The sequence below is a fragment of the Schistocerca piceifrons genome, chromosome 7 (assembly GCF_021461385.2).
Source record: "Schistocerca piceifrons isolate TAMUIC-IGC-003096 chromosome 7, iqSchPice1.1, whole genome shotgun sequence".
Taxonomy (NCBI): Eukaryota; Metazoa; Arthropoda; class Insecta; order Orthoptera; family Acrididae; genus Schistocerca; species Schistocerca piceifrons.
The window spans coordinates 271,866,269-271,893,118 of NC_060144.1; the positions used below are offsets into that span (position 1 = coordinate 271,866,269).

The window sequence follows — 26,850 nt, forward strand, 5'->3', positions numbered from 1 at the left end:
CTTTTTGTTGTACCTATCCCCAACTCCATCTCCGCTATATGGTGAGTAGCAACTTTCCTTCTCATAATATAGTTATGGTACTGACAGTTTTACAGTTCCTATAGGAAAAGGTTCTTGAATAGTATCTTCTGCATGCTGGCTCTGCTTCTGGTAGCCAACTTGTATTTAGGTGTAAGAAAAACAGTAGTGACTACCATTTGGAAAGGAATGCTGCCAATTTCAAGATGTGGTTCACTGGACAGTTCTTGCTATATTCTGCTCCGAAGTTAGTCAGTGTAATGGACAATGTCAGTTATCATTCAGCTGTTACAGAAAAAGTACTGAGTGCAAACACAGGAAAGATGGTATTGTGCTCTAACTCAAAATAAATATATTCTGTACAGTTTACGGCAGATGCGTGACAAAACTTATGAACTTATTTATTTTATTTTGTTTATTTTTTATTTTATTTATCCATCCGTTGACAATAAATATTGTATGGATGTTGTCAAGGGTACATGTAAGGCCATTTCATAGAAATGGGACACAAACAATATATACGTAAAAAAGTACGAAACAAAATAATACAATGAAGTTAATAATAATACAATGAAATTAATATAGCCTATATATATATATCCCTGCTTGTTATTTTAAATGCATAGTCTGTTTTTCACAAGGCTTTAGTTTTGTCCTCCCTAAACGGCAAGTCCTTATATACACAACGCTGCTTAAGTATATATTTACATCACACAACAGCTGTCATTTAAGTATGTAAATGTAATGAATGATTAGGTACAGATAGAGTATTTTCCATTTTGCCTTTATAAATGTCATCAGAAAAAAATATTGACCTACATAATCATTTACAGAATACAAACATTGTTCTACTAGAAATTTTTTAAATTCTGTTTTAAATTTGTTATCATCTTCTAACTGCCTGATGTTGACTGGCAGTGTGTTGTACAGTTTTGCACCGATATGGCTCACATGCCTTTGTGTATTCGTTCTTTTTGTTCGCTGGGTATGGAGTGCTGCGCTATTACGGGTATTGTAGTTATGAAAGTCGGCATTTGTCTGAAAATCTGCAATGTGGGTCCTGACATACAATACACATTTGTATATGTATAATGATGGTATAGTAAGTATTCTAAGCTTTTTGAATATGGATTTGCAGTGTGTCTGTGGATGACTGAGTTATTATTCGGATGACCCTCTTCTGCAACAAAAAAATTTGTTTTAGGCGCCCTGTTGTGGAACCCCAAAATATTATTCCGTATGTGGCAAGAGATTGAAAATAGCCTAAATATGCCATTCTGGCACCCTCTGAGGCACAAACATTTGCAATAATTCTGAGGGCAAAACAGGCTGAATTAAGTTTCTGTGCAAGTTTTATTACATGGTCATTAAAATTTAAGTTTTCATCCACATGAATCCCCAGCAATTTTGTGGATGTCACTCTGTCTAAGGCTTTGTCACCCCACACCAGATCAAGATTAAATTTTGACATCTTTTCCCAAACTGCATATAATTTGTTTTATTTACATTCAATGTCAACCTTTTTGCATTGAACCAAGAGTGGATGTAATTTAGTACTTTATCAGCAGTTGTTGGTAGCAATTGCTTTGGTGCACTTACTATCACACTAGTATCATCTGCAAATATTATTTCTTTGGCTGCATCATCTGAGGTTTGAAAATCATTTATATAGACAAGAAACAATATGGGCCCTAGGAAGCTGCCTTGTGGTACTCCTGTTTCTACATTTTTTTTGCTTCTGATACTGAATTTATTTTGTGGTTGGAGTAAGTTGATGTTAGTCCTACAACTTGTGTTCTGTTTTTTAGGTATGATTCAAACCATTTTTTCCTATCCCATGTATACCCAATGCTTCCAATTTTTCTAAAAGAATGTCCTGGTGCACAGTGTCAAAAGCTTTGGAGAGGTCTAAATTTACTCCTACTACACTATAATCTTTTTCTAGAGTTTTGATTATTTGTTCAGTGTAGCACATTACTGCTGTTTCGGTATTTTTACGTGCTTGGAAGCCATGCTGATTTCTGTTTAGTAAATTATGGTCATTCATCAGATTTTCTAATATTTTTGAAAGTGCTGGGAGGAGAGATATTGGGCGATAGTTTTTTACCTTATACTTGTCGCCGTTTTTAAATAATGGCTTCACTTTTGAAATTTTCAGCCTTAAATTCCTTGCAAGTGACTGTGGCACACAATTTTGCATTTACCCCATACCACTGCTAGTATAATCTGTGTCCAAATCTGTGTGGCAGAAAACAACAAAACATTCGAGACAGAGGACGCTGAATCGCTTGTGCATGAAGCAATAAATATCCCCACTTCAGTATGGGTAGACTGTGCAGCACACTGAAAAGCTTCAGGAAGGAGACTGACAGTAAGGTGAAGATGGATACAAGACAGATGTTTGGAAACCAACAGAGATATCAGTGATGACAGTACTATGACAGACTCTATAAAACAATGTAAGGTAACACTAGCCCTTGGTTTTAAAGACTTATGGTTTAAAAAATGTTTCTGTTTGTCAAAATATCAGTTGCTTAAATAGTTTATGAGAACATCCTAGCCTTTATTGATTGGGAAATTGTATTTTATGAAGTAAGCAGACATTAACTTGTTATAAATGACATAACAGTAAGTTTTGATATATTGCCCAAAGACAACCAGCTAGGTAGTTTGGTGTTCGAAGAAGATAGTAAATTCTTTGCTTTTTTCATGGATAGCAAATGTGGTCTCTCAATGTAGAGTGGATTGAGCTAGTTCATACTCATAATGCTCTTTCTCAGCAAAAAATTTGACACCATACTAACCATTTATACTGCAGTCATTTGCATTAACCTTTGTTAAAAGTAATTTTTTTTATGCACAATGGTTTACATCTAACTACATTTACACACACACACACACACACACACACACACACACACACACACACACACACACACACAATGAAATCACACTTTTTAAAAAAAGAAAATTGGAATAGTCAAGCAGATGTAATTATTTCAGCTTGTGTCTGACGTTAATTTTGTTAGCCATTAGATTCTTCACTCCAAAGGATAAGCTGTCGAAGATTTTTGTGGCTGAATACCTCACTCATTTCCGTGCTGCATTATGGATGATTGATGATTAGTGTTCAAGAATTTCTCTTCCTACTATTGTAATGAGGAATGTTACTGTCATTTTCAAATTGCAATTTATCATTGAAAAGAATCTTCATACTACTTAATAAGATGTCTTCAAGAGGTCTCAAGCAGCCACCACACATTTTCCTTCGTGTAACAAATGTTTTCTTCCTCTAAGAATAGTTACCTAAGAACATGATGCCATAAGAAATTTAAAAACCAAACTCCACTCGAACGGCCATGAAGGCCCAATGGTACCAACCGACAACACCACCCACTGTGTCATCCTCAGTCCACAGGCATCACTGGGCGTGGATATGGAGGGGCATGTCAGCACACCTCTCCCCTGGCCTTACGTCAGTTTATAAGACCGGAGCTGCTACTTATCGGTCAAGTAGCTCCTCAGTTTGCCTCACAAGGGCTGAGAGCACCCAGCTTGCCAACAGTGCTCGGCAGACTGGATGGTCACCCACCCAAGTGCTAGTCCAGCCCAGCTTAAATTCGTTGATCAGATGGGAACCAATGTTACCATTGTGGCAAGGCCGCTGGCACTCCATAACACATTTGTGAACAAAAATACAAAAAAGAAGTCAGCTTTTTCACATTTTCATCTACACAGTCTGCTATTATTTGTCATGGAAAAGTGCAGAACTTGCATGCTTACAATGAATTGCAATTCAGGAACCATCAAGCAATTGTGTGTTACAGTTTTACTTTTAATTCAGTCCAAATCACACAAAATGACAAATATTGTAACTAGTTTAGATGGAAACATTTTCTTTGTATGTAGAGTGTGTGGAGGGGCGGGGGTAGGGGGGGGTGGGGAGGGGGGGGGGGGTGCGTGCCTGTGTGCGTGCAGTGGTACTTTATGTTTTCACCAAGTTGCATCAGCTGTTCTTAGCTAGTGACAAGACGCAGACTGCGCAGACTGTAGCTGTGGAGCAGCTGACATAGCATCATCAACATGTGAAGTAAGGTTTCTCTCACGTAGACGACTGATCAAAATGTGTACTAAATATATTATTCTCCTCATACATCTAATGTAAAATACGTACCGTAGGCAAATGAACCCAGTTTTTCTCTTCAGCAACACTGTTTGACAATGTGGATTTTGTCTGCCTACTTTCTGCTGCAATGCTTACACTAACCTTATCCTCTCCACACTTTCCTATTGCTGGCCCTCTACGTGTGGAGCCACCTTCCTACAGGAAATTTTTGTTTTATTGCATTTCATTGAATGACCAGTAGAATTACAGTGTTCTGCGATACTGGACTTGCTGTTTTGGAGAAGACAAGTATGCCACTGGTGTTTCACTTATATCACAGGAGGACTATATTAATAAAATGAATGTTTTATTATGTGACAGTGTTGCCATGGGGCGTCTGTCATTTCCCCTAGAACCTTTCTGTGGAAGATTCTGAGAGTGGACACTCAACTCTGAAGTTTTAAAACCAGCAGCATTTTTGTGATATGCTGACACTTTTGTAGTTTGACCTTGTGTTTTGGACAGTCTCTGAGAGTTCCTTCAACACTAAATTCCATAAAAGAAAACATAAAATTTACTATGGAATTTGAGAATCAAGTTCTGTTCCTACTTTTACACCTTAGTAGGACATTTCCATTTTTAGACATCTTGGTGTAACATAAAAGTGATTGTATACTTGGATATTCAATATTTCAAAAGCTCGCTCTACAGACCTGCATTTACAGGCTACTACTTGCCAGAATCCAGCACAAACAATGGGCATTCTGAACACCATGATTCACTGAGCCCATACCATCTCAGATGGCAATAACCTGCAAGCAGAATTGGAACACCTTGAAGCTGTGTAGCTGGAAAGTTGATACTGATCTCAGAGACACAAAGAGCACTACAAACATACAATTAGCACAACAAGGAGGAAGCTGTGTCCTTCAAAATGACAGCCTACCTACCATAGATTGAAAATATTTCTCCGAAAATAGGCAAGAGTAGCCAGAAAAAGTAAGGTTAAAGTGATCTTTTGTCTTCCATCAGAAATCTGCACAAAGCACGTGTTTATAAGATTCTGTCTGAGTGTGGAAAATCATGTATAGTACAAACGAAGTACACTGCTCAGGTATGTGTTGTGGAATACAAGTAGCATACTGACCACCTCAATAACAACATAACTTCTATCACATAAAGCTGTAATCATACTGGTCACTCAATGAAATACATATACTTCAAACTTTTACAAAGCCATTATCAATGAATCAGTGGAAATAATACATTCCAAGTCCCTTAACAATCGGGTTGGTGGTTTCCAATCAGATAATGCATGGAATCCTATTCCAGAAAATCTTCACTGTGTTATTGGTGTCATACTGCAACTTTACCATGTAAAGATGATTGATCTGATATTGAAGAAGACACTCCCAGCAGCGCACAGACTTGCAGCGGATATGTGCGTACTCTGTCAATGCACGCTTAGTGACAATTGGTACGCCACGCATGCACCAATGCAGTTTAAACATGGGGGCTCAGTGTAGTTTCGCCATTATATGCCTTAAGATGGCCAGAAGACTGTGCCAAAATGTTGTGGCAGCAAGTTACCAATATCCATCATTCAGCCCAAAATTTTATGGAACAATCTATACACCGGGAAAGTTTTAAAGTTCACATCCATGTACTATTAATTCATTTGAGGAATAAATTCAACAATAGGCTATAATATGTTCAAAGTAGTGTAATTTACTGACATCTTTAACATTTCTTTTGTATAACCCCTCCTACAATAAAACCAGGTAAGGCTGCAAATCTGTCAATGCTGTTGTTGCTCAACATTTACAAATCTCAGAATTTTTTTACATTTCTTTGTATTTTCCAATCCCCATCTTTTCCTAATATTCCAATATTCAGTCAAGTATAATACCCCAGCAAAATAGTCAGTAAGCCCCAACATGACTACTGGCTTAACACGTGTTACATCAGTAAATCATTTGTCTATCAGTGCCAATGAAGGATAATAATAATGCCATGTATAATGAAGGAACTAAAAATTAAACTTTGCACAACTATGTTTTGCTACAGTACTGAACACATTGATTTATAATATAAATACCTGATGTACTTCTCAAATGCATTTTGCAGTACTAAATTTTTTGGGAAAACTGCTTTCGGGAAGCCTACTGGCATTTCTGTCAGGTCAGCTGCACTGTCCCAGATGTGGCCAGCAATTCTGTCCACAACTGGTTGGTATAGCTCCATGTCTTGCTTAATTTTAACAAGTGCTTCTCCCCATAAGTAGCCACCAACAGAAAAGCCATGCAGAAGAAGAGGCTGGTAAAATTTATTTAGATGGAGGAACTGCAGGAGATCTTCTGCAATTAGCTGAAATCAGAAAAATATCTGATTAAGAGATAATATATATTTTAATAGCTAATATTCTAGGAGAAAATGGAGCAGTAATGAGCAAGAATGGGTGGAAAGGCTAGAGTGCTAAAATTATCACTGCTGTTGCAAACTTGTTATGAAGCTCCAGTTTTCACTACATTTCCCATATAACTGCCATGTTCCTCAACAAGGATCTCTTTCATGGCCATAAGTACACTGGTACACACTTGCCAATATACTTTTTATACTACATGGGCAAGACCTGTACACCACATGCAAGAAAGAATACTTCCTCAGAACTAAAAGATTTCAAGCCAAGGCTAGGCACTAACAAAAATGATATACAGAACACTTTTTTTGCAAAATCCAGATTATAGGTCTCCTTATCTATCCAACCTTAAGTTTTCTATGTGATATTTGTCCCCAGAAGTTCCTCAAATTTTAGAATATGACTTGAAAATTGATACATATTTTTATTTTTTAAACAATTCTTAAGCAGTTCACTCCTCTATTGCTATTTGTAAGACAGCTCTATTGCGAGGCATGCCACCAATAAAAGGAAACTTCTTTCCAGATGTAGCTGCTTTTATGGAACAGTGAATCTTCAATGTCTAATTCCATGTACATAACCCCCCCCCCCCCTTTTTCTACCTTTTCATTACCACTGACTTAGACGATTTTATAATAGCTCCACCCTGGGATCTGGAGTACAGAATTTATATTCGCTGCAGAATTATCATTACAAATACAGAAGTGAGTGGATAACCACCAATTCTCTGGAATATAATAAGTTTTTTGTCTCACATAGGTAATCCTTATTGCATGACACATCCTGAAACTGACCAAATTATTTATATAAAAAATGCCAATTTTAGATGAGCTGTGCCCTCCCTGAAAAATTACTGTGGGTGCTCGCGGACAGTCATAGGAGTAGCACAGATGAGAGGACACAAAACACTGATTGCGAAAGAAGACATGTAGCTTTCTTGTCTACTCTTTGTGACTGCCACCCTTTACTAAAGACTCAATCCATATATCCTTTCTAGGTCAATCCTTTCTGTACAGAAGTGACCTCTGTTTCGAAATCTGGCAAAGAAACAGACAACGGATTGTTTGAAGGAATCATCATAGAAAAGGTTATAGAAACTGACCTTTATAAATGAGACTGGGCAAAGTTTATACTGAAAGTATGGGCTCTCAAGCATAATTCAGGTATCTGCTTCAAATTGCATTATCTTCACAAACTGAACTAGAATCCTCTCCACCAGAGAGATGTATCGGTTCAGTATTAGTTTGGAGGACAGAACATGCGACTGATATTACATACGAGGTCCATCCAGAACTGTCTGTCTTACTTATCATAATGTCTTTGTTACTGCTGTCCTGTAAAAGTTTTGTCTGATGAGAATATTAAGTAACCAAATAGTTTTGAGTGGCGAACACACTTACAACGGAACATTCCCAAGTGTCAATAATCGATCTCGATGAAACTTGGTGGGTGTATAGAGGAGGGTAAAAATTATTCAATATGTATTTTCTTGTCCCTAAAATGTAATTTGGCACATTAGGTTTGGATATTTTCAATAAAATGATACATAAAAATGTTTCTCATGTAAAAGATGATATGTAATTAACGTTCTTGAAAACTGTATAGTCGAATTTTGTAATAATTTGCAATTTTGCAAATTACCCTTCACTGTTAATTCGTTCTGAAAAATGAAAACTTATGTTACAAAAAAGATTAAAGATGCTTTTGGGCTACATACATCTACATGTAATAAAGGTGATTTCTGAAATACCATTTTTGGAAAATAAGGTGTACACAGTGTGCTGTCAGAGTATTTTCAACACACCTAATTAATATATTTACGCATTTATTATTAATCTAGTCATTTATTTTACTTATATTTGTTCTATGTTTTAAATTGTTATTTTTTACAGTACTCTTTATTTCTCTCTTTTTAACTCTTAGGAAGGGGTTTCAATGCAGAAAATTTCAGCCTTAGTATTTCATATCGCTATTTGTGTCTCTATTAATACGACAATCACTGTTCTTCAGGTTTATTTCTTTTAATAAGAAGTTGAAAATTTTATTGAATGGCCAACATTAAAAGGCATACCAATAAAATGAACCATCAGTAATTTCACTGCCATGAACAACAAGAATAAGTTTGGACTGGATGGCTACAATAATGCTGTACATTCTATCCTTAAAGACAGATTTTGTTGAATTTTATGATACAAATCACAACATAATACTACTCTTCATTTTCTCTCTATTCTGTGAGATATTCTATAAAATGGAAGACCATCTCCACTTACCTGGCTGCCTTTAGTTGGCCACAGCAGCTGCCATGGTGTCAGAGACGCTTTTAGCACATCAAACCCTTGGTCCAAGTAAAATCTTCCATATTTCATGACATGTTTCTGTTGTGCTAACAACCAAGGTAGCAACACTACCAGTGGTTTGTTTGTAGGCTTGGAAACAATTTTGAACCCAAAAGATTTGTCAATTTTTACTTCATCATTACTTGTCAGCTGTAGATTTTTTGAAAGTTCATTAGTTGTATAGCTCCTCTGAAAACTCAAGAGCAATGCTGAATTTGGTGCAGAAAGAAGAAATTTCTGAAAAACAGAAACAAATGCATTAGTACTTATCTTCCTACCAATATAACTCACAAAGTTGCTTCTTGTATCAGCAATGTATTATGTCAAACAAGTAATGAGTCCATAGATAATGCAGTCATCAACCTATTAACAATGTGCATTGGAATTTAATGGTGTAAATCAATAAATGAAAGACATTGGAATCTCGATAAATTCGGAAAAACAGTATGCAGTGCAAGGCAAAGAAGGCTGAAAAGAGGCTCCTGTGTACCTTACTCCGTATACATTTAATAAACAATCTGGAAATGTGAAAATGTCTTATGATATGATGTAGTACACTGAAAAGATAGCAGTGTACCTTACTCCGTATACATTTAATAAACAATCTGGAAATGTGAAAATGTCTTATGATATGATGTAGTACACTGAAAAGATAGCAGAATGGAAGTCACTTTCATTTTATGTGGTTTTGGATGAAGAGAGGAGGAGTGAGAACTAATGATACCAAGTGAATAATAATTACGTCAGGCTGAAGGAGGGCTGCTCTTTGAGAGGGGAAACAGTGTCACTTGTGTGGATTGGATATAATATATATGTGTGAGGGGGGGGGGGGGGGCGTGGTCCGGGGGTTGGAGTGCGTTCATGTTGAGGGCTACAATAGAAATTGGCAAAAAACCTCTTATAACTGAACCAGTTTCTAGTTAGCAAATTTAGTAAATGCTCAAACAACAATGTAGTTATTTGGCTTTGACATTCATTGACTTCACCAACTCGCAACCAAACTGTCACACATTACCACCCAACCTAAACCTCAGGCTGTGCTACAGATCAGTCTGTAACCACAACCAAGATTTTATGGGTCCACTTTAACCGAATATGCATATATGTACTTTTAAAGAGTCAAGCATGCATTTAAAGCTAGCACTGTTGTATCACATGAAACTGTAGAGATGGGGCAGTCACTGTACTATCACATAGCTGCAATGCTAAAAAATAATAATTACCATCATGTGGTAAATTACAGACGCTGATCTAACGATAACCTGATAATTATGTAAAATCGTAGTTTGTAAGCCACAGGGTCTTCACTAGCATATCCCGGGTGCAGAAAACCAATACGGCAGTTGTATACAACCAGAAGAAAAAACAAAGTCGGTTCGTTTGCATTCTGTAAATCTAAAAAATATATATTAGGCCCTACTTACGTTGGCATGGTTATTATCTATGACACAAGTAGTTCCCGCAGCACTTGTGCCTTTGAGTATGACGGTGAGGGCTGCCCTGTACAGTCTCATTGCTTACATCCAATATCTGAAAAAAATAGAAAAATAATAAAGGTTATTTTTCGCCTACAACAAGTATTCATGCCTATATACGTACTTTACTAAAGCACTTACAGTAGAGTCGGTACTATTCTGTAGTTCATCGAATGCGCTGTTACCTTGGATGAAATGCATAAAAAAATCAAAGTGTTTAAGCGCTTATGATTCTTCCTAATATTACCAAGCTAGCAAGCGAATGACATCATCATGTGCGTTACAAACAAAATTATTGTAACAAAAACAATATCGCAACACTATTCGTTAATAAAGCGCTGTAGAGGACCATCGTTATGACACATCTGTCAAAGAGTATCCGCACACGAATGACAGTAGTCGATAACATCTACACAGTTTGATTACTTATGGCTCATTTGTAATGTTTTAAATTACCTCAAATTGAACTTAAAGTTTCGTAAAATGAGTCTGAACGTTCCATCAGAGCTACGCAATACGTATATCATTTCAGTTACGTTTTAACGCCATGTTATTTTCGTCTCTGCGTCGCGGTACGCTTCGATTATTGGTTTCATACGGTTGGCTGCATTTCATTTCGCGTCGGAACTTCGACGCGGGCCTTTTAGCATACTCGCGTCTCAAGCAAAGTATATGTCAAATGATTATTCTTCATATCTCTGTCCTACTTCTGATATCGTTGTGTAATTACATACTGCATCGACAACAACAGTCGCCCTTTGACGATAAGGACAGGGGAAGACATCAACGGTAACTTTCTATTTACACTGAACGCCGCAAGAAATCCGAAAGAATTATATTCAACTACGTTGCAGATCTGATTGTCGAATAGACTATATTGTACCCATAATAGTACGTACATCTTTTACAGTACACTGAATTCGATTACCGACTTAAAAATAGTGATATATGCAATAAACAACTGACAATGAAAGTCTCAACAAAATCGGTGTTTCGTAAATAATATGCCATCGATTCTCTTCAACCAGCAAAGAAAAATTACTGTTTCATAATTATTTTCGTAGGATTTAGAAATAAAAATAATATCTAGTTCCAACTTCAGGCTTATAACTTTGTCCTAATCACAAATTGTTATGCAATAGCTTCAGACAGAACACATTGGTCGGTCATAGCATCATCATAAACGAAAAAGACGTTTAAATAAAATATTTCTCTCCTCCTCCTCCTCTTTAAATATTTCTCTATTTACTATATGTTCCTCGGTCGCAATTAAAAAAAGAGCACCTGTCTTTCGCGGACAGCAGTCTACGTACTACGCCATTCGAGCGTGTCTCGTGTGTCGATTCGATACTTGATATTGCCATTGCAAAAATGGAAATCTTCCACTTAGTTCTGCAATAGAATTTATCGTCAGTTAATTAAAATACTGTCTTTAAGAATACATTTAAGAAGTCGTGGAAACAAAAAAATGACGAAATGCACATTTATGCTACTGGTCGAGGAGTTACAAAATGACACCACAGTTGAGTAGGCGACAGAAACATTCTAGACAAAATAAATTCCTTGCTGCTTGATAAATATTTGTGACGCAAAAAAGGCTGAATAGAAATAATCTGCTTGGAAGCGTATACAAGAGTGCGTGGGTCAGACATAACTAGGGAAGAGTGATGGGGAAGACTGCTGGGCTGCTTGTAGAGCAGTTCGAGAGGCTGTACACAAAGGTCCAGAGTTCAGCAATAGTAACTTAAGTTCTTTGTCTGTTGGGCTGTGTACCTCCAGAATGCAAAATATGAGCCCAATGTACTTATTTCTGATAACATAAGAGTCAAATTCTGCTATTTATGCTAGGCTAGAAGTGAGGAGCACATTGTTTAACTCGATTAATGAGTTTTTGATTGTAATGCACGAAATCAATAATTGGAACCTACATTTCGCTCATTTTCAAAATGAGACTACTCTGGTATCATCCATATACTACAAGTGACACATTTAACACATATGTTACTCAAGTTGGAGAAATACCATGCTGAAACGAGATCTTATCAGTATGTTAATGCGGTAAGAAGAAACATTGGAGCTTGAACTTTTCATCGAAGATTAGGTCATTGTAGATGAAATGGGCCTACTAGCAAACACACCCACGGCAGTTTCTTACCCATTTCTTCACAGAAATGGGTAAGAAACAGCCGTGGGTGTGTTAAAAGTCCACACCACGTGACGTGATTTGGGGAAATAAAGCCAAATTTAAATCAGGTTTGCCAGACATGATTCTTATCCCGCGCTCTTCGAATACGGATCGGGTGTCTCACCCATTCCACTTCCGGAAAGTGAATTTCTACTTTCTCTCATACTTAGCGTGTTATTAAGTTATTGCACAGAAGGGTCACTATGAAAGATCTAAGCGACTTAACGCAAAACAATAGAAAATATAAAACTGCTTTGATTATTCTTTTTTATCTCTAAGCTCTCGCAATGTAACTATGCGCTACTGAATTATTGTAAACCAGATCTGGAGACAGTTTTTCGATTAATTTTCGTCAAGTGCTGAAAGCTTACTTACGTAGCATTTTCAGATTATTCCATGGATGGTGAATCGTCTTCAGTTCATGGAATTTTTCCTTGTGGCGAACCGGAAATGATCACATGGAACAAAGCCACGATCATGAGCGTAGGGAGGATGAGTCACGTGTTGAACATCTGTGTACTTCATGAACAAATCGATAGGAGTGACCGAGTCTGAAGGCGCACTGTTATAATGCAGAATGATTCCCTTCTGTCCTTCGAGAACTTTTCGTAGGCATACTGTTGTGTATCACTGACATAAGCAGTGAATGACAGTCCTTTGCTTCTCCGGAAGTATAGCTGCAATATGACCGCTTCTAGAGAAGGAAGTCGCCACCATTTCTCGTTTGACACTTCTTGGCTGCTTCAGTTTCGTTACTAGGTGCTCAGAGGAAGATTCAAATTTTTTACTGACACACAATTTCTAAACAGAAATGACCCTGAATTTAATTGCCAACAACAACATCAGAAACAAGCCTAAAGTTGCCTTCGTGAAATTTGCCCAGCATTTCTTCGTTCTGTTCGACACAAATTCCTTTTTGCTCATCTATCAAGGCAAAAAAAGTCTCAAATATTTAGTGTCAGGTGATTAATATACATCACAAACTGCACAGGTCATCTAATGCAGTTATATGCCACGAATTACTATCTGTAAAAGTTGCTTAAATATTTACGTAGAGAGCCGGCCGGAGTGGCCGTGCGGTTCTGGGCGATACAGTCTGGAGCCGCGTTACCGCTACGGTCGCAGGTTCGAATCCTGCCTCGGGCATGGATGTGTGTGATGTCCTTAGGTTAGTTAGGTTAAGTAGTTCTAAGTTCTAGGGGACTGATGACCACAGCAGTTAAGTCCCATAGTGCCCAGAGCCATTTGAACCATTTTATTTACGTAGATTTTGACAAGATTTGAAAGTTCTAAAAGACTGGAAGCTTACTATAAATCACCAGAAACGTAAAAGCTTTCGCGTCTCAAAACGTACGTTGGTTGCCCAGAAAGTGATGCACCGCATTCTTTTTCTTCGACAATTCTGTGTTGAATGTAATGAGAATTACACACAGATCAGCTGGCTGTTTTTCAAGGAATTCCTTGCGGGGTGGGGGAGTGGCTATGTACGCAAAAAAAAAACAGTATTCCTTTTGAGTCCATAGGCTGCACTGAACAGATATTTGAATGTTGTGCAGGGGCAGTTAAATTTACTGAAACTAAACATCTAATTGTTGTTATTTATAGGTCCCTTAACTCTAACTTCAGAGCATTTCTAATCAAACTAGAGAGGGCCCTTGATTCACTTTGTAGCAAGTACCAGAAATTAGTTTTATGTGGCGACTTCAATATAAATTTTGTGTATGATGGTACAAGAAAAAGGATGTTGGTAGATCTCCTAAATTCAAATGATCTGATGCAGATTGTGTTTTTTCCAACTAGGGTGCAGGGGAACAGTAGCACAGCCATAGACAATATTTTTATTCATTCTTTATTACTAGATGGGCATTCTGTTAGTAAAAGAGTGAATGGCCTCTCTGACCATGATGCACAAATTTTAACACTAAAAGGCTTTTCTACTCAAACAAATGTCATATGTAATTACAAACTGTGTAGGAAAGTTAATCCAACAGCAATATATATATATATATATATATATATATATATATATATATATATATATGTGTGTGTGTGTGTGTGTGTGTGTGTGTGTGTGTGTGTGTGTGTGTGCGGATGCACAAACACAGCCCGAACTCTTACGGTAATCGGCAAAAAGCCGCGAGTAATGAGTATAATGGGCAGGGGCATTATGAATATAGTGCGGGACAATAAGTTGGGAATGTCGGTCTCACGGGTGGCGTGCCGGAGACAAGTCCCTGCAGTCGCACTATCTTCGGTGGCTCAGATGGACGCCGGCACGGTCGCTCAGTGTGTTCGGTCAGAGGGCTGCACACTCTCTGTAATTAAAAAAACTGAGTCAAAGAATCAACGATCAACTTGAACGGATGTCTTGTGACGTCCACCCAGACCAAAACGCTACGACCAATATCGAACAAAATGAATAAAAAAAATGGATAGAGCGTCTTTCCATGTAAGCAGGAGATCCCGGGTTCGAGTCCCGGTCGGGGCACACATTTTTGACTGTCACCGTTGACGTATATCAACGCCTTTATGCAGCTAAGCGTAGTGAATTCATTGTAATTTCATAAATATAATGCTTTTCCTAATACATTTCTCATGCTCTTTGAGGGTTGCTTTCCATTAGAATGTTCTAAACGGGGGTACTAGCAGTAATAGGCAGACCGGGTGGCTGACTAGTGGGATAAGGATGTCATGTAGAACAAAGAGGGAATTATATCAAAATGTTAGAGGTAGTCACAATCAAGCTGCAATATCCCATTACAAACAGTATTGTAAGGTGCTCCAAAATGTTATTAGGAAGGCAAAGATTATGTGGTATGCAAAGAGAATAGCTAATTCACGGGATAAAATTAAAACCAATTGGTCAGCTGTGAAGGAAGTGTGTTGTCAGCAGCACAAGGTCGACTATATAAAGTCAGCTTTTCAGTAAAAATATTTCTGTTACCGATAAATCAGATATATGTGCAGAATTTAACAACCATTTTCTGAGCATTGCTGGAGAATTAAATAAATATTTAGCTTCTACAGGGAATCATATAACTCTTGGCAAATGCCTTTCCGCGATTGATGTCTGAAATACTCCTATGTGATAGAGACAAGGGGGAGATTGAGTCAACAATTAAATCACAGAAGACTATGGACTCTCATGGTTATGATGGAGTGCCTAGCACAATATTAAAGTACTGTGCTGCACATGTTAGCCCTGTATTTAGCCATATTTGTAATTTTTCCTTTAGGAATGGTCAGTTTCCTGGACGATTAAAGTACTCAGTAGTAAAGCCGCTTTATAAAATTTTAGACTTATTTCTATGCCATCAGTGTTTGCTAAAGTTATTGAAAAGGCTGTGTATGTAAGGATAATTGATCATTTTATATCACATGATTTGCTATTAAATGTACATTTCGGCTTTAGAAGTCGCTTAACAACTGAAAATGCTATTTTTTTTTCTCTCTCTGAGGTACTGGATGGGTTAAACAAAAGGTTTCGATCGCTAGGCATATTTGTTGATTTAACTAAGGCGTTTGATTGTGTTGATCACAAAATATTGCTCCAGAAGTTAGACGGTTATGGAACACGGGGAGTAGCTCACAATTGGTTCACCTATTACTTTAGTAACAGACAGCAAAAGGTCATTATTCACAATGTTGAGAATGGTTGTGATGGTGATCTTTGTGGGGTACGGTCAAGTGGGGGGGGGGGGGGGGGGTTGCCCCAGGGATTAGTATTAGGACCACTCCTGTTCCTTGTTTATATAAAGTATTACGGGGTAAATATAAAATATTTCTGTTTGCTGATGACACTAGCTTGGTAGTAAAGGATACTGTGTGGAACATTGGCTCGATTTCAAATAGTGCAGTTCATAACCTAAGTCCATGGCTTGTAGAAAATAAACTAACGCTAAATCAAAGTAAGACTCAGTTTTTACAGTTTAAAACCTGACGTTTTAATTTCAGAGAATGAGCATATGATTAGTGAAACTGAACAGTTCAGATTTCTACGTGTTCAGATAGATAGTAAACTGTCGTGGAAAGCCCACGTTCAGGATCTTGTTCAAAGACTTAATGCAGCCATTTTTACTATTCGAACGGTATCTGAAGTGAGTGATCGTTCGACACGAAAATTAGTCTACTTTGCTTATTTTCATTCGCTTATGTTGTATGGTATTATATTCTGGGGCAACTCTTCTCATTCTAAAAGGATATTTTTTTGGCTCAGAAACCGGCGGTTCGGGCAATTAGTGGTGTAAGCTCACGAACCTCTTGTCGACCCCTGTTCACGCGTCTGGGTATTTTGACATTGGCCTCCTAATATATTTAGTCCTTGCCGTCATTTCTTGTTAACAATATTAGCTTATTCCCAAGAATAAGCAGCTTTCACTCAATTAATACTCGGCAGAAATCAAACCTGCATTTGGATTGGACTTCCTTAACTCTTGCGCAGAAAGGTGTGCAGTATACTGCTGCAACCATTTTCAATAAGCTACAACTCGAATTCAAAAATCTTAGCAGTAATCCACGCGCTTTCAAAGAAACTGAAGAGTTTGCTCATGGGTCACTCCTATTCTGTCGAAGAGTTCCTTGAAAAAATAACCTGATTCTTGTTGTATTGTTGATTGTCCTTACTTAAACTTATGAAATGACTTTTTTCGAGTTCATAAATATTTTATTTTTATCTGCTATTACTTTTATGTTGTAATTTTATCTACTGACACGTTCCATGACCTTGGTAATTTGCTCCTCAGCTTGGTCCTGCGGAACTTGAAGTGTAAATAAAAAACTAAATAAATAACGAAAGAATGGGGTTTTATCTACACAGCTTATTTTTCCACGTTATCTGCATCGCCTTCTATGTCCGCAGCTCGTGGTCTTGCGGTAGCGTTCGATTCCCGGCGGGGTCAGGGATTTTCCCTGCCTCGAGATGACTGGGTGTTATTGTGTCGTCTTCATCATCATCCTTCTTCCACATTACGGTCGGAGGACGGCAATGACAAACCAACTCCGCTAGGACCTTGCCTAGTCGGCGGTGCGGGTCTCCCGCTCCCCGGAGTATGGGACCTCATCATCATCATCATCATCATCATCATCATCATCATCATCATCATGTTCTATGGTCTTCCTCCAGCGCGAAACGAGGGCGTGTATGCCCTGTCGGTACCAATCCTTGTCGTGGTAGCGGAGCCAGTGCTTCACTGTGTGAATCACCACCTCATCGTCCTCAAAATGTCTTCCACGAATGGCATCCTTTACTGGCGCAAACAGGTAGAAGACCGAGGGGGCTAGGTCAGGGCTGTAGTGTGGATGGGGTAACACTACCCAACCCTGTTTTGCGACGGCAGCAGTCCTGAGACTTGTGCGGAACCGAGCGTTCTCGTGTTGCAGCACATCATCTCCTGGGTTGCTGTGGCGCCGAAGCCGCCGGAAGCGCGTCTGAGTTTTGTTAATGTGTTGATATATACTTCTGAATTAATAGTAGCGGTTCTTAGCATGACATCAATGAGAATCACAACTTCTCAGTCTCAGAACACGCTGATCATGACCTTACCGACGGAAGCAGTTGCTTTGATTTTTTGTCTTCTGTGGGAAGTGGGAATGACGCCATTCCACCGACTGTCGTTTTGTTTCGGGCTGAAAATGGTGAACCCAGGTTTCATCACCTGTCACAACCCGGGACAAGATGGCCTCCCCATCTTCAAAACGTTGAACAAATCAAGACAAATGTTTTTTCTGTGCGATTTGTGATCCACCGTTAGACACCGCGGGACCCGTCTTGCACACATTTTTGATTATCCAAGAGTGCGGATAATTGCATCCACACTTCCTCTGCTGATTGACAGATGCAGCGCCAACTGCCGTAATGTGTCTGTCCTCTCGAGTGACATCAGCTCGCTGCAGCGTGTCAGGTGTGACTGCCTTGGATGGTCTCCCCGACTGCTGCAAATCGTGGAGCTCCGCCGAACCGCCTTCTGATGACCTTACCCTGCGTGCGCCAGCGACTAACTGTACTTCTGTCGACAATAGGTGCTCCATTACTTTGCACAAGCGTTTGTGAATATTCCCCACAGTTTCTTTCTCTGCAGTGAGAAATTCAATGACGGCACGTTGCTTGTAACGTACATCACCTACAGACGCCATTTTGAAACTGTCCTGCAGCTACGCTATCTGTTGAAAGTGATGGAAACTTGGCGCGCTCACTCAAGAGACTTCAATTAATACGTATTATGTAACGTTTGGCATTCGTAGCACTGCTTTCGGCTGAGTATCTTATACGACCGCAGTATCAATGAGTCACTTTTGGAATTCGTCAATTCAAACAAATAGCTGGTTGTAGCAGCTTGTGAGAATACGAAATGGAACGTTCACGTACTGGTAGGCACAGTTCTAAGTAAACCAGATGGCAGACTGCGATAGAATATTAGAGAAATGCAATCAGTCTGCATAGGAAATTGCATGCAAAACACTTGTGCGACCTATCCCGGAATATTGCTCAAGTGCGTGGGACCTGTACAAAATAGAACATACACACTGTCCAGTAACATTAATGTGACACCTGTCTAAGGCCTGAATAATTACCTTTAGCAACGCAGGCCGCTACGAGACGTGCAGGAAGTGAGTCAATGAGGTTCTGAAATGTACCGACAGGGATGTGGAATCATGCCAGCTCCAGTATCATGGCCAGCTGCGCTTGGTATCTCGCCTGAGGATCCATGGCGCTTAAAGCTCGTTCGAGGTAGTCCCACAGATTCTCGACTGGGTTTAAATCCAGGGAGTTTGGTGGCCTGGGAAGTGTGGTAAAACCATCCTCGTGGTCTTCGAACCGCGCGCGTATACCGCGAACTGTCTGACACGTTGCATTGTCCTGGTAGATGTCACCTTGCTGGGCGAAAACAAACTGCATTTAGAGGTGGACACGGTCCCCAAGAATAGATGCGTACTTGTTTTGATCTAATGTACCTTCCAGAATGACCAGATCACACAGGGAATGCCACGAAAACATTCCCTAGACATAATGCCCCCTCCTCCAGCCCAGATCCTTCACCGAGCAAGGTGGCGCAGTGGTTAGCACACTGGACTCGCATTCTTGAGGACGATGGTTCAGACCTATCCTGATTTAGGTTTTCCGTGATTTCCCTAAATCGCTTCAGGCAAATGCCTGGATGGTTCCTGTGAAAGGGCACGGCCGATTTTTTCCCCATGCTTCCCTAATCCGAGCTTGTGCTCCATCTCTAATGATCTCGTTGTCGACGGGACGTTAAACACCAATCTCCTCCTCCTCCTCCTCCTCCTCCCAGACCCTTCCAACGTTTGCTGCAGGGCCATATACTACAGGGTCCGGCATAAAAAACTCCCCGATTACAAAGTAACGTGCAGCGGACAGTAGAAGGAGCAGAGTGGTGGGGGGCGCGTCGTTAAGTAGCTGCCTACGTGCAGTTTTCAGTGTACGCCATGCGTGGTCTGGTGAACATCGTGCCTTCGTAGTGGAAGATTTTATTCAAAATGGCGAATCGCCTATTAATACTCAACGTGCTTTTCGCGTTCGCTTTGCGCTCGGACGACGGGACCCTGTTCCCGATAAGAAAACAATTTATTCTTGGGTTGCTAACTTTCGTGAGACAGGTTCCGCATTAAAAAGGAAACCACCTGGACGACCACGGACTGCAACAGCCCCGGAAATGTTGATGCAGTTAGAGCTTCAGTTCAACAATCTCCTCGACGATCCGCTAAAAAGCATGCGGCAGCATTACGGATATCTGATCGAAGTGTGAGAAGAATCTTGCATCGAGATCTTAAAATGCATCCTTACAAAATTGTAACTACGCAGGAACTGAGTGAACGAGACTGTGGTGTCCGTGTAAGTTTGTGCCAAGACCTTCTTCGGAACATTCGTCCCAACGATATTGTGATTTTTTTCTGATGAAGCACACTTTCACCTTGCCGGAACAGTGAACAGCCAAAATTGCAGGTACTGGTGTGAACACAATCCCAAGAACTTCATCAACGACCACTTCATAGCCTAAAGTAACAGTATGGTGTGCTGTTTACAATTCCGGAGTGATCGGTCCTTACTTTTTCGAAGAAAATGACAAGAATTTAACCGTCAACAGTGAACGCTATTGTGCCATGCTCTGCGACTTTCTCCAACCGCAACTAAGGGAGCTTTTGGTGAAATAGAGAACGTGTGGTTCCAGCAAGATGGTGCTACTGCCCACACAGCGCGGCAGTCACTGGCATTGGTGAAGGAAATGTTTCCTGGACATGTGATCTCGTTGCGTGGAGACATTGGCTGGCCCCCACGATCGCCGGACTTAACGCCCTGTGATTCTTTCTTTGGGGCTATTTAAAAGCAAAAGTTTATGAACAACGTCCACAATCTTTACGAGCCCTGAAAGAAGCAATTACACAAGAGGTTGAAGCTATTCCACCTGAAATGACTCAAAGAGTAATGAATAACTTCAGGGAAAGACTCAAACAGTGTGTCGACAGTGCAGGAAGCCATTTAAGGATGTTTTATTAAAAAGTAAGACCATAAGAGTATTTTCTAAAATGGCATAATATGTACTTTTATTTAGTATAAATAAAATTGTTCTACCTTATTTGGTTTTGTTTTTATTAGCTTTCCTTAAAGGGGAGGTTTTTCTGCCGGACCTTGTACAAAGGCCATTGGTCCGAAGGACCATAAAAACTGATTCATCTGGAAAGGCCACCTATAGCCATTCGGTGGACGTTCAGCTGTGGTACTGGCGTGCAAAATGCAGCCTTCTTTGCCGATGAATAGCAGTCAGTATGATGGGTGCATGAACCAGGTGCCTGCTGTGTGGGCCAATGCGCAGCAACGTTCGTTGAACAGTCCTTGAGGAGACACTGTTAGTAGTCCCTTGGTTCATTGGCGGCCAGTTGCTCAACAGTTGCACGTCTATTCGGCTCCTATACATCTTTGCAGTCGTCATTCGCTCCTCTCATCTATTGCCCGTGGTGGATCAAAGTTGCCTTGGCGCTGGATCAGGTAGCGCCATTTTCACATGCGCGGTATACTTTAATCACGCGGGATGCAGTTTATAAACTCAGCCGTTTCTAAACTGCTTCCACACTTGACCCGAAAGCCAACGAACATGCTCTTTTGGACATCAGCTAAATCGCTCCGTTTCCGCATTATGACAATGAGTGTTCTGTTTTTCGGCCGCCCCCCTCCCCCCAACACGCATTATACGAGGTGCGACAATAAAGTAATGAGACTGATGTGAAAAAAAAAACGTTGCTTACCGTTTTAGTCAAGTTTAGTGTTCTCCCTTCAAAGCAGTTCCCTTCTGATTGCACACATTTTTCCCAGCGCTTCTGCCATTGATGGTAACATTCTGGAACTCATATTCTGCAATATAGTCCAAGGCCCTCGTCACAGCTTTTTGGACATCCTGTGCTGTTTGAAAATGGTGTCCCTTGACAGTCGTTTTGACTCTTGGAAATACAAAAAAGTCGCACAGAGCGGTATCTGGCGAATAAAGTGGCTGTGGTAGTACTGAAATTTGTTTTGATGTTAAAAATTGCTGTACTGACAGAGCGGTATGGGATGGCGCATTATCGTGATGCAAAATCCAATTATCAGCAATACCAAGATTTTCAGTTATTATTAGACGAACTGTTTCTCGATTGATGTTCAGTTCTTCTGCAATCATTTTCATGGATAATCTTCGATCAGATCGTACAAGTTCACGCACTGTGGCCAAGTTGACATCCATCCATGAGGTTGATGGTCGTCCACTGTGGTCTTCATCTTCAATATTCGTTCTGCCTTCACTAAACATTTTATGACAACGAAAAACTTGAGCTCTTGACATAACCTCCTCTCCAAAAGCCATCTGAAGCTTACCATAAGATGTCCCGTTTTCACCCAATTAACGCAAAAAGAAATGGCATACCATTGCGCAATATTATGCGGTTCCATTTCTGTGATGAGAGACACAAACACGTGTTAACTTATTACAGCTCAACTCATGACTGAGCAGTTGTGCCGATGTGCCGCTTGGACTAGAAGCAGCTTATAGACCAAGGTCAAAGATACTGTGCTGACGCAAGTCTGCAGGGTTGCCACATCTTGCAAAGAAAATCAGTCTAATTACTTTATTGTCACATCTTGTATACCCTCCACTGCTAGTGCTGCCACCTGAGATCCGTGGGTGGTTAGTGCACTTTGACATCTTATCATAGCTGGAGATCAAAATGTAACTGGACCGTGTATAAACAATGCGGTGCGCTCTCCCAAAATGACATCTGACACCTAAACGATAGTCTCAACGCACGGTTGGACTGCACTGGTGCTAAGGAAACTAAACAATATATACGGAGATCGTTGTGCAAGACAATCTGTCTTAACACATGTATCACCCTCTGTTCTGGTCATCTAAACTGTATGTCTGCATAATATGTGAATGAAGTCACATTCATTTGGACCATTTCTTCAGGGTGCTTATTTTGCATGTTCCACTAGTATGTGTGTTCGATGTACCGTACTTACCACCAGCTTGTAGACACCGAACGAGAAATACTATGCGCAAAATGTCTGGCACTGTCAGATCTACCTCATTTCATTGGCTTCCGTGTTAGCAAGTGTTAGCCCGCCAATTTTGCCCGAGTCTATTGAAATGAAATGATCGCGTGGCATTGATGGCCGGGAGGAACCATCAGGGGAAGTTCGGCCGCCGAGTTTCAAGTGCTATTTCTGATGGCGGCACATCGGGCGACTTGCGTGCCGGTCATGACGACATAATGATGAGGACAACACAAACCCAGTCCAGGAGCGGAGAAAAATCTCTAACCCGGCCGGGAATCGAAGCCGGGCCCGCTACCACTCAGCTAAGCAGGCAGACGGCAGGTCTATTGCTCTTATGAGGGAATTCAGCAAGGTCTCCAGGAATCCTAATCTACCCACGCATAGAGACCTGCCTCACTTAAGTCTTAAAAGGCTACAATCGCGTCAGAACTTGCGTGATGCTTCTGGCATGGTTGCCAGAGCTATTAAACCTCGAAGAATGGAAAGGTCGGTGGTAAGCAATAACACACATGCGCCTACATAAGATAATCTCAGGTGCTAAGCTTCCTAGTGCCTCTCACTTACCGTTCAAAATATGTACTGCCCTGAATAGAATCCGAACAGGCCATGGCCACTACGAAGATACATTCCATAAGTGGAACAAGCTGCCCAATTCAGATTGTGACTGGGTAGCACCAAGCTCCGCTCACATTGTCAGCGACCCTCAGATTCCAGCATATAAAGATTATTTACTGTTAGCAACACCAGAGGCTGTGCACTGTATTAAAGAACTGGACATTCAGTGATACATGTAAACTTGTCAAGGGGATTGCTTCTGATTTGTATATATCTGTTGACAATTGTGTATATTAGCCGAAGGCTAAATAAATAGACCCACATTCCGGCTTCTGGCCGCAGGTGAACCAGAACAACACGCTAAACCTATAAGGGGCAGTCAAATGAAAACGAGGTAGATGGAAAAAAAGTAAGTAAACTGTTTACTATTTCAAAAGTAATCACCATAACTGAAAATACATTTATCTCTCTGTGGTGCAAGATGGTGAATGCCTTTATGGAAAAAAATTTTCCAGTGGCTACAGAACCATGATTGTATCCAGCGGTGCACAACTTCGAAGCAAATCGACGGCCACGAATGTCTTTCTTCCGGGCTCCAAAAATATGTAAATCACATGGGAAGAGGTAGAGGTGTATGGAGGATGGGTAAAAACGTCCCAATGAAACTTCTGCAGCGTAATCGAAACAAGCTTGGCAAATGTGGTCGGGGGAACGCATAGTTCTGTGGAACAATGCCAGTCGTAATTCTGCTGCTTCCTGTCCGCACTGCACAGGTAATGAGCTAAGCTGTTACTCCGAGGTCGATACTGAGAAGTTTTAGAAACTCAAACAAGGCTCAGTTTCAAGAAAAAAATATTAAATGATTTTATTCTTTCTTAAAATATTTCCCTTTAACATCAACACAGTTTTGCAACCAGCGATGTCATTCTCCCTGACTCACTTCAGAAACCTGGTTTTTAAATGTTCACCTGCTTCATCTGATGACGAAAAATTGATTCCATGCATTTTATCTTTAATTTTCGGAAACAAAAAAGAAATCGCACGGTGTTAGGTTAGGGCTGGATGGTGTAGGGTAGATAGTGCTGACCTTTAGGACATCCAGTTATTCAGTTGTCGGTTTTGTATGTGCCGATGCGTTGTAGTTATGTAAAATTAATTTTCCTTTCCAGCATTTTTCATGGACTTTTTTCAGAAAATTGCGATAAACAGACATTTGAGTACTAACTGGCAGTATTGGTATGTCCTACTTTCTAATGCTACAGTTACAATACGACACGTTTTATAAAAAATGCTAGGGACTATCATAAGCTCTGCGAATTTGTCGGACTTTTAAAGGCTTAGGTTCTGTTCGCAAGACCCAGTGAACCGATCGACTTTTCTTTTCAAGATTTTAACAGTAAGCCCATGGTTCGTCATTAGAAACGACATTCCAGAGATATCTGAAATGCCGCCTTGGAATTTTTCCATAGTTTTTCTACGCCAATCAGTGCGTTGTTGTTTTCGATCGGGAATCAGTTTATGGGGAATCCATAACGAAGTTTTTTCTGTACATCCATTCAGCTGTGCCCAGTTGTTTTCAATTCAGGTTATACATTAGTTTAAATTGTACCCTGGTAGGATGTTACATAGGCTTAACAACGGAACGATCCCGGCATAAAATAAATTTAACATTCGCAGTATCGTCTAACTGTTGATACAGCTTTTTTGGATTTCACTGATACCAATACCGAATGTCGCCTGAATAAATTCATAAGATGTCCGTCAATCTTCTTCAAGCATTGTCGAACAGCGACAAGATTTCCATCACTAAGAGCAGTTCTCGGGCGTCCTTCACGAAAGTTGTCACTACGAAAAGATCGATTATGCGTCATATGGGGCTTCTTCGCCAAATGCATTTCTAAGCCGATCTTCTCAATGTTTAGTGATTAATGACGATTTGCCGGAAAATTCAACAATCTACACTGCAATAAACTCCCAAAACATGAAAAAGAAGCTGTCAAATACAAAAAAATTCATTTGTTTTTAGAACCAAGGCAATCTATTTTTTTTCTTCAGAATATCCCTCGTAGAACAGTAAGAACCCACCCGCGACACAAAGTGTGATCGTTTGCAAAGGAAGAATGTGCATAAAGGTGTAAAAAAAATGAAAACCGAAAATCTACGTAGGTGCAATGACAGGTTTACCGCATACAGATTTTGTCATTGCAGAGCGGGTAGAAAGAATCTGATTCTTCGCTTCTCCATTTCATTCGCCTTCCTCGAAGTTTTAATGGCGCCAGTGCTGTATTCGTTAAAATGTGACATATGGTTATTTGGAGGCAGTAAAGTTTGTAAAATTTACTGAGTTCTGTTTTTATGCACGTGTTTTACTTACTGCACCAAGTTTTTCAGAAAAAAACTAGATTGCCCCTTCCGTGACGCGCTCCGTTGCCTGTAACGGTCGCAGTGCCTTCTGGGAATATTATTTCTTATCGTGTGCAGTTTGCCGAGTCGTGGCCACTGCAGAATACTAGAGATAAGTGGCTGCGTGTGGTATCTGGAACCGAGATAAAGGGCACTGTGCAACTAGGTCAGTTTCTCGGTAACGCAAGATCACTGCCAAGGTCGGCTGGTCCACGCTACAAAAACCTACAGCTGGAAGGAAGAAAAGAAGAACATTAAAATTTACTGCCTATGATTCAGAGTGGACAAGGGCAGAGGAAAAGTCTTACAATTTGGAGGCACCACAACGGCTGACTGGAAAGTGTAAAGGAGGCACAGGGGAGAAAGGCAATTATTTAAATAAAAGATTTTTAATATAACACATTTTAAAACCGACTAATGCGTATAACAGTTTCTCCTAGCCCCATACAGATAGTCCTGAAAATATGTGCTTGTGAGTTTTTAATAGCTATGAAAATACTTGTAGAATATAAAACGAAAAACGTGGGCCCATGTAATAGATAATAGTCAGGTGAACTATTAATGCATCAATTATACAGGGTGATTCAAAAAGAATACCACAACTTTAGGAATTTAAAACTCTGCAACGACAAAAGGCAGAGCTAAGCACTATCTGTCGGCGAATTAAGGGAGCTATAAAGTTTCATTTAGTTGTACATTTGTTCGCTTGAGGCGCTGTTGACTAGGCGTCAGCGTCAGTTGATGCTAAGATGGCGACCGCTCAACAGAAAGCTTTTTGTGTTATTGAGTACGGCAGAAGTGAATCGAC

At 40.0% G+C, this 26,850-nt stretch overlaps 1 protein-coding gene across 3 annotated transcripts in view; it reads right to left on the reverse strand.

The window, feature by feature from the left end:
• The window catches only part of LOC124804620 (transmembrane protein 53), a 206,484-nt gene that overhangs the window by 12,496 nt on the left and 167,138 nt on the right, over positions 1 to 26,850 (reverse strand). For 2 of the 3 annotated variants that reach the window (XM_047264824.1, XM_047264826.1), the window contains exons 2-4: positions 10,306 to 10,411; positions 8,816 to 9,118; positions 6,222 to 6,490 (exon numbers count right to left, since the gene is read on the reverse strand). In XM_047264824.1, the coding sequence (XP_047120780.1) occupies positions 6,222 to 6,490; positions 8,816 to 9,118; positions 10,306 to 10,395 (662 nt within the window). In that variant the 5' untranslated portion in view covers positions 10,396 to 10,411. Of the gene's footprint in view, positions 1 to 6,221; positions 6,491 to 8,815; positions 9,119 to 10,305; positions 10,412 to 10,497; positions 10,651 to 26,850 lie in introns of those variants that run through there. The other variant, XM_047264825.1, reaches the window with a different exon arrangement.